The sequence below is a fragment of the Elgaria multicarinata genome, chromosome 9 (genome assembly GCF_023053635.1).
Source record: "Elgaria multicarinata webbii isolate HBS135686 ecotype San Diego chromosome 9, rElgMul1.1.pri, whole genome shotgun sequence".
NCBI lineage: Eukaryota > Metazoa > Chordata > Lepidosauria > Squamata > Anguidae > Elgaria > Elgaria multicarinata.
Genome location: NC_086179.1, coordinates 21,444,437 through 21,458,823, shown reverse-complemented (window position 1 = coordinate 21,458,823; position 14,387 = coordinate 21,444,437). Strand labels below are relative to the sequence as shown.

The 14,387-nt window shown below is 42.3% G+C and overlaps 1 protein-coding gene across 2 annotated transcripts in view; it reads right to left on the bottom strand.

Moving 5' to 3' along the window:
- Nucleotides 1-3,238: 3,238 nt before the first annotated feature.
- SLC6A12 (solute carrier family 6 member 12) overlaps nt 3,239-14,387 on the bottom strand; it is a 73,358-nt gene continuing 62,209 nt past the window's right edge. For both annotated transcript variants that reach the window (XM_063134931.1, XM_063134932.1), the window contains exons 14-15: nt 13,081-13,251; nt 3,239-7,975 (exon numbers count right to left, since the gene is read on the bottom strand). In XM_063134931.1, the coding sequence (XP_062991001.1) occupies nt 7,823-7,975; nt 13,081-13,251 (324 nt within the window). In that variant the 3' untranslated portion in view covers nt 3,239-7,822. The remainder of the gene's footprint in view (nt 7,976-13,080; nt 13,252-14,387) is intronic.

Sequence of the window (14,387 nt, the reverse complement as noted above, 5' to 3'; positions counted from 1 at the left end):
CTGATGGCTATGTGCTAGCTATCAGAGACAGTAAGCCTGTATACAACAGTTGCTGGGGAACATGGGTTCAAGGGTGCTGTTCCATATGGGTCTCTGGTTCCATATCAGAGACCCATATGTCCTGCATATGGGTCTCTGATTGGCAGCTGGTTGGCCACTGTGTGAACAGAGTGCTGGACTAGATTCAGCATGACTTGGTATGATCCAGCATAGCTCTTCCTTATGTTCTCATTTGCTGCAATTGCATTGGTGGATTTTGGCAGCAAATCAGCAGCAGCAGTGGCAAGTCAGCAGTAGGGATCAGGTGACACAAGCAGCCAATGAGGTCCCACTTGATTCGGTTTAGCTGCTGGATGTTGCTTGGCTCCTCAGTTTGACATCTTCCACCCTTCCTTGCCTCCAGGCCATTAGCTTCATTCCGTGTCTGGACGTGACATCACCCTATGGAAGCCTCCCAATGTGACTGTTTGCAACATGTTAGCCACAGCCGTATTTGCGGTTGTTAGCCTCATGGTTCCTTAATACATTGCAGCTTGGATGGAGATGCTGGACATAGGCAGAGCGGCTGGGAACCCTGCCTGCCTTCCTCCTTGGGAATTCCTTTCCTTTCTACGCGACTTTCCATGCTGAAGCTTGACGAACTGGAAAAGACAGACAGCTCTAAAAATAAACACCCTCCTGGGTGGAAAAGGTTCATGGGTAGGGGACACAGAACAGCGCCCGCAATCCATAACTAAATGAAGACTCTTGAGGTGTTCCTGGTATTTTCTTTTAAAGTGTTTTTAAGATTCAGCTGTGCTGCCCCCTGGTTCCCAAGGGTGAGCTCCCACTTCCTTGTCAAATGCTGCGGTGGTAAATGAAGCATAAAATGACAGCCGCTGCAGAAGGAAAAGTCAGTAACAAGCAGGAGGGAGGGAGAGTGAGCTTTCTGGTGCCCATGATGGGACAGAACAGGTTCTGCCATGAGCAAAGGTATTGTCTGCACTCCCATTCTATACATTCTACCCTAACTGCCTTGCCAGAAGGGGGAATATCAATCAGTCAACCAATCATCTATCTATCGTAGATGCTGTGGGCTTTCCATGTGAGAACAGAATGCTGGACTAGATAGGCCTTTAAACTGATCCAGTAGGGATCTTCTTTTGTTCTTATGAAACTTTTCCTATACTGGATTGTCTACCGGGTCTGGAAGTACCAACACTTTTTAAAGGTCTCAAGCAAGCATCTTCCTGAGCACTGATAACTAAGATCTTTTCAGATAGGCTAGAGTGGGGTCCCCAACCTTTTTGGATAAGTGGGTAGATTTTGAATACTGAGTGTCATGGATGCTTGCTAATTCACAAAATGGCTGCCATGGCGAACATGGCTGGTGATAAAACACTCATTTCCCAGAAGGCAAACTGGTGAGACTAAAAGAAAGGTAAGTTGCCCAAGAACTTGAGTACAAGCAGAGTTCCAAAACACCAAAAAACTCATTTTGGTGCAGGGAACTTTGTGGGCTCCAAGAGACATATCCACAGACACATTAGGGCCCAACGACACCCTGTTGGAGACTCAGGGCTAGAGGGTCTGGTGAGTTTAGGGCCTCGGGCACAAAAAAACATATTCTCTATCACCAAACAATCTTCCCCTTTCTGTTTTATACCTCTTAGCATAACGTTTGCCATGCCCCCTTCAGAGGAGGATTCCTCTAATGATGGCATGACAATGTTGGGCAGAAAGTAGATCAGGATCTAATGGTGGATTGCTTGAAGATTATTTGTTGTAGACAAACACAAGGCTTTCTAATTCCCCCCCTTTTTAACAAGAACAATAGCACAAATGTAGTGTTTCTTTTCCTCCAACTAAAATCCCTAATCTTTAGGCTACAATCCTATGCCTATTTACCTGGGGAGAAGCCCCATTGAACTCAGTGGGGCTTACTTCTGAGTAGATATGCATAAGATTGCACTGCTAGTAATTCACATGTAGATTGTATGCACAGGTGTTTGGCTCGTTGGGTTCAGTAAGCTCCAACCCCCTCAGTCACCATTTTACATTTCACTACCATGCCTGAGCCACCATTTTGTGTTTGGTTCTGGTTGGGCTGGACTAAAACTCCTAAATTAGGGTGAACATATGAAAAGGAGGACAGGGCTCCTGTATTTTTAACAGTTGTATTGAAAAGGGAATTTCAGCAGATGTCATTTGTATATATGGGGAACCTGGTGAAATTTTTTCTTCTTCAGAACAGTTAAAGCTGCAGGAGCCCTGCCCTCTTTTAAACCTGGTCACTCTAGTATAGCTCCTGCACCTTTAACTGTTGTGATGAAGAGGGAATTTCATCAGGTTCTCCATATATACAAATGACAGCTGCTGAAACTCCCTTTTCTATGCAACTGTTAAAGATACAGGAGCTCTGTCCTCCTTTTCATATGGTCACCCTAGATCTCGAGCTTTGAGTCTTCCCTTGCCTGTCTTAAAAATATTGCTTGATATATCTTGCAAAATGATGACTTTGGTTCACAATAAACTATTATCTATTGCAGGTATTAATACCAGGGACAATAGACCATAGTGCCGTGCAAGGTTTCCAATTTTTTATTGCTGGCCCTGCTACTTGTGCCTTTAGCAGCAGCCTGTAGAAATGAAGTATCCCATCACTTTTTCTCAATGTCAAAAATGTCAATGTCAGTATTACAGTGGGAATTGCTTCACCTGTCTAAATTTTAGCATGCATTGCAAAGCTGCTGTTAAAGATATAGAACAAGTCCCCTAAAAAAGAAAAAGAAGATGTGGCAATTTAACTCCTGTCCAACTTAGATTCTCTTCTAGCTAGAGCTTTACTCGCTTCAACATATTCATAGCACTTTACAGGCTAATCCAGCATAGGGTTGAAAGGCAAATTATAGGTCTACTCCAGCAATAATTTTAGCTGCCTTCAACAAATCAAGGCAAAGTGACCGGTTCTGATGAGGCAACAAATCAGCTGTGGATTCCACCTGACCTTCTGTAATGTATTAGTCAAAGGTTTTCTCTAGCTATTAAAATGAAGTATGGGCTGTGTCCAAGTTCATGACTCGACTGCTCGACTTCTTCCATTCTGTTCCATTAACTACTGTTTGTTCATGTGTCTCCCAGTTTCTTTGTTGGTGAGAACTTACATGTTTCTGACCTCCTGTGTGCCATAGGAAAGCAAAATCAAAGCCCCCCCCCCAAAAAAAACCCCACACACCAAAGCAAAACACAACATTGCACCGAAATTAAAGAAATGTGTTTATTGAGTATATTTTAAGTGCAAAATTGGCATCTCACACTAGACGTCATCTGTACGTACAAAAGTTGTAAACAAGAATCTGATTGCTTTATGAATTACTGATGAGCCCTTTTCCAGTGTTCAGGATGAGCATGTAAAGGGACAACCATGACAACAGATGCTCCCCTTCATTAGCTCAGTCTGAAAGGGACTGCATATGTAGGGTTTCTTCCATGGTGGTAGGAACCCTGATTGGCCAAGGTTTCCATACTTTTAGAAAATCTTCACTTGTAGAAAAGGGTGGGTGGGCTCAGATTGAGCTGATTGGCTGGGGAGTGTGACTAGCAACCAAAGTATCATAGAGAAGATGGGGTTAGCCCTATATATTTCTGCTTGCCCCTTCACACATTCAGGACCCACAGATATCAAATGCCTGAATAGGGTTATGGTCTCCTTGAAATTTGGGGCTTTTCCTCCCTCTGGTAGAAGAACCCAACAGCCCAATATTCTGATGCTTACATCTTTGCTGCATTTTCAAGCAGATCCTATGCATGTTCAATGAGACTTACTTCCAGGTAAATGCATCAAAGTTTTTGCTTCCTTTTTATAGCAAATAATAAGTAGGCAGAGTGCTTTCTGGTGGGCCCCATAACATATTGATGGGCTTCTAGCCATGGGCTTGCTTTGTGACAGAAGTAGGCAGCTATGAGCCACCATTGTAAAGTGACACAATGCCCTGATTCGGAGGCATTGTGGGACATTTAAAATGGTAGCTTGTAGACATATCTGTTTGGTGCAGAGGGCCAAAATAGGAGTCAGCTGTCCAAGGGCACTTAGTGCTGATGCCAAGCCTGGTCCCACATCTAACTGCTCCTCAACCTTCTCGGTATAAGAGTTTACCTTCCCAAGAATGGCCCTTCCATTATTGGGACAGGACACCTGGCCCAATCTTTGCATACCTACATGGACTTTCATCGTATTAATGTCATGATTATTAGAATAGCCAACTGGCCAGAACAACTGACCTGGTCTTTAATAGGTTGTTCCACTTAGAAGCTGATCTTGGGGCTCATTAGAGGAGAGGTGACCTTGCATATATTCCGGAGTGGTGCCCAGGACCTGATACGTAAGCAGCGATGAACCTATTGAGAGCAGTGACCCTGATGTTATCATGTTCAACCAATCTGTCAGTGGAGAGTTGTCAAGGAAGCCCAGCGCATGTTGGATAGCTCCATGTGCAGCAATCGTTGCTTTCATCCTACTTCTGCCACAACCGCGTCAACTCTTCTCCTCTCTACCTTCTGGAGCAAAGAGAACAAATAGCAGACAAAAGGGAAGTGTGTTGCACACATCTCTAGGGCTGTTAAAGATACAGGATACTTTGTGAGGTTGCAAGCTATTTGGGAAGCTGTTGCAGACGGGGGAAATAGGGTACTGCCTGATGTAATTATTCCTCAGAAGCACCTATATCTTTGGTTATTGTATGTGGATAAAAAGCAAGCACAACAAATTGTATAAAAATGCTTCGCTCTCCTTCCTTTCTCTTCTCTTCTCTTTATTATTTTGCAATTAACAATGTAATCCTATGCACGACTAGTCAGAAGTAAGACCCACTGACTTACCCCCAGGTAAATGAATATAGGACTGCAAACTTAATCTTTAATAAATAGGCTGTTGAATCTTGCCCTTGCTTCACTGGAACATAAAATAGCACCCCGCAAACCTAGTAACTCTAGTTGGATAAATTACATTAAAAATGAGGGTGAATAGTAACATTCATAAGTGATATTAAGTCAAAGGACTAATATATATATGTAGTCTTGCTTGGAAGTAAGTCCCATTGGTTGGGGCAGGACCCTCCTAAGTAAACAGGCAAAGAACTGCGTTGTAAATCTGCAGATCTCAATTAATGGTCTTGAAAAAGAAAAAAAAAGAGTCTTGTGGTGCCGTAAAGAGTAACAAGTGCCACAAGACTCTTCGTTGCATCTACAAGCTCTTTTGTTGTTCCTGCTGCAAAAGAGTAACATGGCTCCCACTCTGAAAATGTTAATGGTGCAAAAGGAGATCCCTCTTGGTGTTTAGGGTACTGCAACCTTCTTCAACCTGGTGTCATCCAGATGAGTTGGACTACAACTCCCATCATTTCCAGCCATAATTCTCATAATTATGGGAGTTGTAGTCCAACACATCTGGAGGGCACCAGGTTGGAGAAGGCAGGGGGTGTTAAATTGTGCTTGAATAGGAGTTAACAGTTACACAAGAAACAAAAGAAAAGGAAAAAAACAGGGGGGGGGAGCACCATATTTGGTATTTTGGCTTGACATGTATTTCGTTTCCACTTCTTACAAATCGTATGTAAGCTTTTATGTCACAAATGCTAAGCTAGTATCTGGTGAGACTTCAACTTTGGTATTTCCTGCATGGTCCCGGCGTGTGCGAACACAGTTTTTGGCATTTCATTTTACGGCGGTTCCATTCAATTCGCATTTCTCTAGTTTTCCAACAATCCAAGGACATCACACAGAGCTGTATCGAATGAGGTATATCCAAGCTGAAATCCTGTCAGCTTTTCTGCACCAGTCTCTTCTCAAAGGGAGGGGGAGAAAGATCTTAAGTGGCCATGACACGTTCTTTTTCTGACAAACTCATCTTGCATCCAATTCATCACCTTGTTTTCCTTCAGGCCCTCATGTAATGGAAGAGGTTGAGTGATCCGCTCTGATTTTAAAGTCCATATAGAGGGTTGTTGCAACTTTTTGTTGTTGTTTTAAAAGAAACTTCACGTAGCAGATCTATGTAAACTTTTTTTCTGAGTAAAAAAGTAACCCACTAAAATTGCCAAAGAAACACGCATCCTGAGGTTAGATTGTGCAAATTTGGCAGAGCTGGCTTATTTTGGCCCTGCTCAGACAACACGCTAAGCCATGGTTAGGCCGCTAACCCTTTTTCCAGCAAATGGTTAGTGAGCATGTTTAAACCATGGTTAAGAATGGTTCACACGACACGCTAAGCCATAACGTTTAGCTCAAAATGCTTAACCACTGTGTCATCTGAAAAGGGTCTTTGTTTAATTTGTACAGCTTCCAAGACTTAGGTTTGCAAAGAATTTGAAAGGTTTTGCCAATGAATGGAGGTGGAAGGGGAACCAGTCAATGGAAATTTGAGATGGCCAGCTTTCACGGAATCTTTTCTGGCGAACTCACCTTGCTGCCCATTTTTTTCTAATAAAAAGAAGGGGGTATGTTTCAGTGGTAGAGTACATAGCCGAAGGTTCAGCCACTGGCACTGCTGGTTAAAAGGAGTTCCCCATACAATTTTGCAGCTCCACAATGGCCATTCTACTGGTGTAAACATAATCAGTGGAGGCTGGTGGCTCTGATTTCAGTGCAACTGTGATTCTATTCTTGGTGTCAGTCAGAACCAGTCAGAACCCATTTGGGGGATATGGTGCAGTAGTACCTTGGATAACTCCTTTAAAGTTCTCACAGGTTCTGATTAAGATCCAGAATGTAATCACAGCCCACCAGCATTGGGGACACCAGTCCCCACTGAAAATAACCTGAGCTGAACACCAGTGGACTCTTACAATTCTCCACTCTATTTGTGCTTAGATGAAAGGTGGGGGTGGCGAAGGAAAAATCATCCAATTTCTCCAGGAGCAGAAAAAAATCTCGAACAGTTCTTGGGGTGTGGGTGGATCTCACCGTTACCCGCGGTAGTAACACATTTCCTTTTCCGAAGTTCATTTTTTCTGCTGCTGCTGCTGGTGCAAGTGACAACATCAGCAACTCTGTTGACAGCAGCATCGCAGCTATTTTTCATTTTTCACAATGTCGTTGTGGTGGTGGTGGGGACGAGTGGCAGCCAACACACACAAAAAAGATGGTGGAGAACATTTAGAGAAAATTCTGCCAAGTGGCTTTCTTTTTCTAGGTGGGGAACAAAAAGACCAATCTGAGAAATTTCCTGAGAAATACATCTTCTGAGAAATTTAGGCTCAGCTCTAAAAACAATTGTGTTGGCCCTGCTCTGGTGGATAAAATCAGCTGCTAGGAACATGCAAATGGCAAGAGATGTTGCCATCTTAAGTAAGCCTGTCTCATCTCAGATGCCCGTTGCTGGGAAATCCAGTTCTTTTTTTGACTTGACAGAATTCCATGGCAAGTCGAGCCACAGATGTTCCCCAAACTCCACACAGTTTCTTGCACCGTTCTTTTCTTTTTTGGAAGGTTCCACAATTTGTGCATAATTCTGAGCAATTTGTGCAAATTATGCGAATTCGGGCATAGTTCATACACATTGAGCATAATTTGTGCAAATTCAGACATATTATGCACAAATTACTCCGAAATGTGCACAAATTGCAGAAACCTAGAAATTTCCCAGAAAATCTGCAAACTGGCCCAACTTGCTGTAGATCAAGTCAGGCGCTGCAGTGGGAAGCGAAATGAAGTCTGCGGGGAGAGCCTAGGAAAACTTTTTGAATTCCACACTTCAACAGACTTCTCCAACATTCCTAGATGTAAAGAGAAGGAAAATAAGGAGGGACCTTTCCAGAAGGTAAAAAGAAGTCATTCCCTCTGAGCTTTAAAAGTGCGTTTCTTTCTCTGTCGTGATGAGCACTTCCTTTTTTGGATGCTGTCTTCCTTGCTTGGAGATGTCCTGCTGTCCAGAGAAGACCATCTGGTGCTTCTTTGGCTGGGGCAAGTCGTCTGCTGCAGTAGTGAGCTGTTGTAACCGCTGCAGAAAGACAAGCAAGAGTCTCTGTTAATTAAGCTGATAGACAAGCTGACATCCAATACCAATTCACATCAATTGCTGTGGGCAAAGGCATTGCAAGAGCTAATCCATTCCACTTCCTAATGCATACTTATTGGAATGCACAACTAAAAGAGAAAGAAGGGAACAACTTAGCATTCTGGCCCACTTTGCCTTCAGGTTCACATTTTGTTTGCATTATTGCAGTACACATACAAACACACAAACGCCAACCAGCAATTCTTACAGATGGGTTGATAGATGGAGTGATTGTAAAATTTCAGGATTAGGAAAAACATCAAAGAATCTTGTGACACCTTAAAGACTAAAATTGATTGTGGCATGAGGTTTCATAGCAAAGGGCCTCATGCATGCATAGTCATGGTACTGCTGCTTTCATGGGTGTTGTAATAATCAGCAACTCAACTTTGCACCTTTGATAGCTCCTTTAGCATTCCGAGTGGTTCTGACTGAAACCTGGAACAGATTCACTGCCCCACTGACATCGGAGCCACCACCCTCCACTGCCTGTTAGGCATGCTAGCTAAATGTATGTTCCACCCTTAGAGACCAGAGGCCTCTTACTACCATTTACTGAGGAACAGCAGGCAGGAGGGCTGCTGCCTTCATGTCCTGCTTTTTCACTTCCTGGAGGCCTCTGGCTGGCCCCTGTGAAAACAGGAAGTTGGACCAGATGGGCCCTTTGGCCTTATACCGCAGGTATATTTTGATATCATTGGCCCATAAAGATGTCTTTCCCTTCATAGGGATGAGGAAGAAATTAGTTCCATTTGGATTTTATTGCTAACATATCTAATTTCGCACTTTTGAGCCACTATGCAAATTGAATCTCAGTTTTCCAGTGAAATCTACACTTCTCCGAATTTTGCAATGGAGTTTCCAACCAAAAATGCATATATTACGGGGAATAACTTTAAAATATGCATTATATTAGAGATGTGGACATCATGCAGAAATGCATACAAAACATATGTATTAGGAGAAGCGTGCAAAAAAAAAATATGCTTAAGAATTTTCATACTAACTTCAAAAAAAAATCTTAACGTTTGGGACAAACTGAACATAAGACTGGAGAAATGGTCAAAAGTTCCAGATGAACCAAATTTAAGATTGAAAAAATGAGAAACTGAAATCAGGTTCAGCCATGTCCATTGATTCACCCAATACCTACATGTGGAGATTGAGCATCTTCCCTGATGTCAACCAATTTTCATTTTCTACTGTCATTTGCTCCATTCATTCCACATGATTTCAGTTTATTTCACAAATTCTGATCCTTAACCATGCTGTCTCTCTGCAGCACCTACTGAATTGAGTTCATATATTTTAATCCAATTCTGGCCACAGCTTCAGATTCCAGTTCTGCTGTTTCTGTTGCATAGGAACCTTGCCTCAGGACAGATTCCTGCTAAACCTCATGTTTGTTTACTTCAAAAATCCTGATCCAGTCCAGACTACCCATATCCTGGCCACCAAGCAGGTCTCTGTTATTATGTATGATATTTTCTTATCATAAATCCCTACTGAATTGTTCAATCATGCCCATTTCACAGATAAATAGCTTGAGGCATAAACGATTTGAACGTCAATGTGTCATTTGCAGCCATGCTTTCAGGTAGCAGCAAGTGCACCTAGCAATAACTTCAGCAAGAGTGATCCAATATAGAAATACTTTATTGCTGGAGTCATCGACAGCATAGGTACAATCATTAAAGCTCCATGAGGTATCTCTTCTTTGGTTAAATTATTCAAGATTTGGCCCAATCAGATGACAAGAGCGTCTACACAGAAACTACCCATCTTAAACCAAAGATTAAATGATTAGCACACTTCTCTTTCCCAGACTGAATGTAGGTGTTTGCATAGCTCAGCAAATGTCAGAATCTGAATTTGTGACTTTTGCAAACTTAACTAAACTTTGCACTTCAAGATTCAGTACTTTGCTGCTGATTAATCAGAAATGGGTTAGACCAGTGTTAGCAAGATGAAGCCTGAAAATGTGTGACGAGTTCCTGCGAATCCCAACTCGCAGGAATCCCAACTATTTGTTTGTTTGCTTGCCTGATAAAGGGCCAGTTTGCACAACACAGTAGTCAATGGTGGGTTAATAATCAACTCAGCCATTGATTATCTAGAGGGTACTCCCCACATGACATGGGACTAGTCAACCGTGGTGTGGATTAGGATCAGTGTCGAGTTGGTTATTAGTCAATGGTGTGTTGACTCACTCATCCCTTGCCCCCTCTCCCCCTCTCAGGCCTCCCCCTAGTAACCCATCAGTCACTGCTGCCCAAAATCAATCCGGTCAGTCATCACGCTACTGAAATGTCAGCGCCCTTTCGCGATTGGTCCATTTTTGGCTGTGGGCGTTCCCTTCTCCCTCCACTCTCTGCTTGGTTGTACCTGGGTGTACCACTGGGAATGGGGGTGGGTTCTTTCCATTTACAGAGCAGCCATGTTCTCTCTAGCTCTCAAGATTGTAGAGAGAGTCACTGGTGGCAAACATACTACATATATCCATCTCTTTCTCTCTCTCATTAGTGGCATTCTACAGGCAAGTAAATGTGTTTTTATTTTACAAAATGTTTTCTGGATCTAATTACGTAGTTATTTAGATGTAGAAGATGTTTCTTCAAGTGCCTTCTGAATGCAATAAACCTAGAATTCTGCATGTAAGCAGAGGGCCTCAAATCAGAATGATATATCCACAAGGAATGGAGATGTTAACACTGAGAGTTTTTATAATCTAATTTTCACAGCTTCTTGAAGATGAGAAGAAATTCATAGAACTGCTATTTGCTGTGAAGCATGCAATTTTTATTCTTCATTTCTGGAATTGATTCAAATGGTAGACAGACTCCCTCCACATCCCACTTCAAATGTTTGTGTGGAAGAGACTTTTAATAATTTCAGTATAGTTCATATTTCATGGGGCCCATGGCAGAGAGATCAATCTATTGAGAGAGAATCTACTTATTTTGCTTGTTTCAGCATTTCCCAAGCCTTTTGATCCCTCATTCTGAACTTACTTTATTTTTGACCCCCCCTTAACACAACACTGATCATTTGTTTCAGAGGGGAACCCAGCCATACCACCTTACCCTGGTGCCACCCCTTTCCCCTTGACCGCCAGTCATTTATGGGGTTTCTCAGCGTTTGTATGGTTATTTTACCCACCCTAAAAGATTGAAATGCCTCTCCTATGGCTTAGTCACTGTCAGTAAGAGCTTTAAATGACAATATTTTATTTCATATTAAAAATTTGATTTTCATTTGTATTTTATTGTTAGATGCCTTAAGTGCCATTTGCTGGTGGAGAGGTGGAATATAATATGTAATCTTATTTAAACCACCCAGAGAGCTTCGGCTATGAGGCAATATACAAATGTAATAAATAATAACAACAACAACAACAACAAAATAATGGTAAATAAATAAATAACAGGAAAAAAATTAGAGCCTGCTTTGAATATGTCTTTCATTCCTTTACAATCTGAGGTGTTGTGCCACTGAGGTCACTTCAACTCAGTCAACCTATTTATTTATTTATTACATTTCTATACCGCCCAATAGCCGGAGCTCTCTGGGCGGTTCACACAACCTACAAAGGTGTTAAAGGAAGGAACCATCAAGGTAGAGCCCAATTCTTTCCCTCAAAATGCCTTTTTGACCTCTCCTCTCCTCTCCTCTCCTCTCCTCAGAAGTTGGTCTCTTGTCAAAACATGCCCAAGCCATTCACTCCCTGTCAAATCAACCGCATTTCCTCAGCCTCACAGTCATCTCATAGCTCTCCCTCAAGTAGGTGCCCTTTTCACCACACAGATGAAAATGTGTCATTCTATTCCATGTTGTCGTGGATACACCCAACTGAAAATTGCAAAGGCTCTATTTTAAAATACAGCATTTCTCTTCTTCTTCCTTCCCATTGTATTTTAAGTTTGTTTGTGCCCTTTGCCTTCCCTGTGTGTTTTGCTGAAGGCCTTCCTTCCTTTTCTTCACTATCTGGGGCTTTGCCTTACAACTTGTCCATCTGAGGTGGACATTAAATCAGTGCCTACATCTCGCCTGTCATTTCTCATTATGTTAGGATCCTTAGTCAGTAAACAAGGCCCTGCAGGCACAACATCACCTTCCCGGAGGTCGGCGTGTTGAGAAGGACACCCTCTACAAAGTTCATTCTCTTCAGTCCTACTGTGAGATTCCCCAGCTTTTTGCCTCCGCCATTTGAATTACTTCTCCAAGACACACACATTCCTCCTTCTCAAATGTCTGTCATTCCATAAGCTGCAGATTTCAATAAGCCAGTAACAATGATAAAGGTTGTTTATCTGAGAACCTTGAGAAAATTCAGACTTCATCCCAAACTATGGTTTGTATTAACCAGAGTTTTGGAAACCAAAGCAAAGTTTGAACTTTTAGATGAACAGGCAAACTGTAGTTTGGGACTGGTTGGTTGTGTTCATCTGCTCAGTTCCCCTGTCCTTAGAGGTGGAGCAACAGCTATAACTATGGTTTGTGAATTCAAACATAACACTACATCATAGTTGGCACAGAGTGTGGTTTGTCGATTGACTTCAAACCATGATTTCCAATTCTGGTTTGCCAACTAATTGCAATTCAGACATTACTTTAACTATAGTTATGCTTCCTTAACCATAGTTTGGTGTGTTAGAATGTTGTTTATGGTCTTTCATTCCCCAAACAATTTGGCGCTCTTTGTTCATCTCCTGGAAGCAATGGCCCTGCCAAATTCAATCAAAGATTACCAATATACTAGCAATAGGTTCTTGGTAGAGAACAGGATGCATACCAAACTATGTATGCTTTTAGATATGTAGAGAAATGCTTGGAATTCCTGCAATTAGACAGAATTAAGGGTTAGGTCTTCTGGAATTAGCACTGTGTCAAACCTTGCCTTCATCCAGTTAGTATTCCTTGCACATCTCAGAATGTGCAAAGGCCTTTCTGAAACAACCAGTTTTTTTATCCCTTACAAGGCAATGGGTAGCTCTACTCAATAGCCAATCTAGATTCTGTGTCCTCAGAGAAGCTGCACTTCCTTTTACCTGCTTTAATGATCCTTTGGTTTTCAGGAGGCTGAACACAATGTAGAATGGAATGCAGATCATTGAGGACAGTGCCATCAACCAGCCCACAGCAATCCCCCATGGTGGGTACTCGTACACGTTGTTATATCTGAGTGGTGTGTATCTAATAAGTGAAAACAGGAAGGTTGCCTGAAGAAGACAAGAGCAGACAGCATGACAGCTAGGATAAGTGGTACATTAGAAACATGTACAAAGAGATCATTCATGAGAAGGGAAAGAGACTATATATTTAACTCAGAGCCTCTTAGCACAACTATAGGAAAAATACTACTGAGTTCCAACCATGTCAGTCCACAGTGAGATGGTTGTGAGTAGAGTACAAGAGTGAGGTGGAGTCTGGGAGTGGTCCCAGACTCAGGCACTTGCCTGACTTGATGTGCACTGAGTTGGACAATGTCAGAGGTCCCCACTGGTCTGCCAAGCTGCCATTTTGGGTAAAAATGACAGCTCATTCTTTTAATGGCCTTTTATTCAAATGGCAGCCATAAAGCAACCATTTACACAAGATTACAGGTGTAAATGGACCATTTACACCTGTAATCTCATATAAATGGGTTCTGTACAGATGCCATTTGTGTAAAAAAAAAAAAACCTTTATGTAAAAGAACAAGCTGCCATTTTTACACAAAATGGTGGCTCACCGAGGGATCGGGCAGCCATGTACTATGTACCAGGCAGCTACAGACTACCCAGATGGGGTCCAGTGAGTGGTGTAAAGGGTGGACTGTGGTAAGTCCATCCATCCCTAGTTCTGAGGATCCACTAATGTGAGCAGAATTCATCTCAGATTTAGCTCTGGGGCTGCTCGTCTAACGGGATGCTAAAAGCTGGATGAGGCTGCAGGAAGCACACCTGAATACGGAAGTGGAGTTGGGGCTTTCCAGCTCTGAATTCAGTGGCTGGATCCATTGAAGTGTAGCAAGCAGCAACTGCTGCTCTACTGATCAGGGCAGAAGGCAAAAGCTCTACTATTCTGCCTTATATTGAATGCTTAGTTTTCAGTTCATTAGATTCCTTTCCCACAATAGTCCAAAGGAAGTATATCATTGTGAAAATCCAGATGTTATATGACTTAGAAGAGGGTGCAGAACCTATTTCACCACAAAAGTCAAATTACATTTTGGAGAAACTTTTATGAGCTCCATTCCAGTACTGGATAGGGCAAAGGCAAAGGGACTCAGGTGAGAAATACCTGCATATCTTAGCTTAATGCTCTTATTGCCATTAACTAGGCCTTAGGAAAGGCATTTCAACCTTTTAGAATG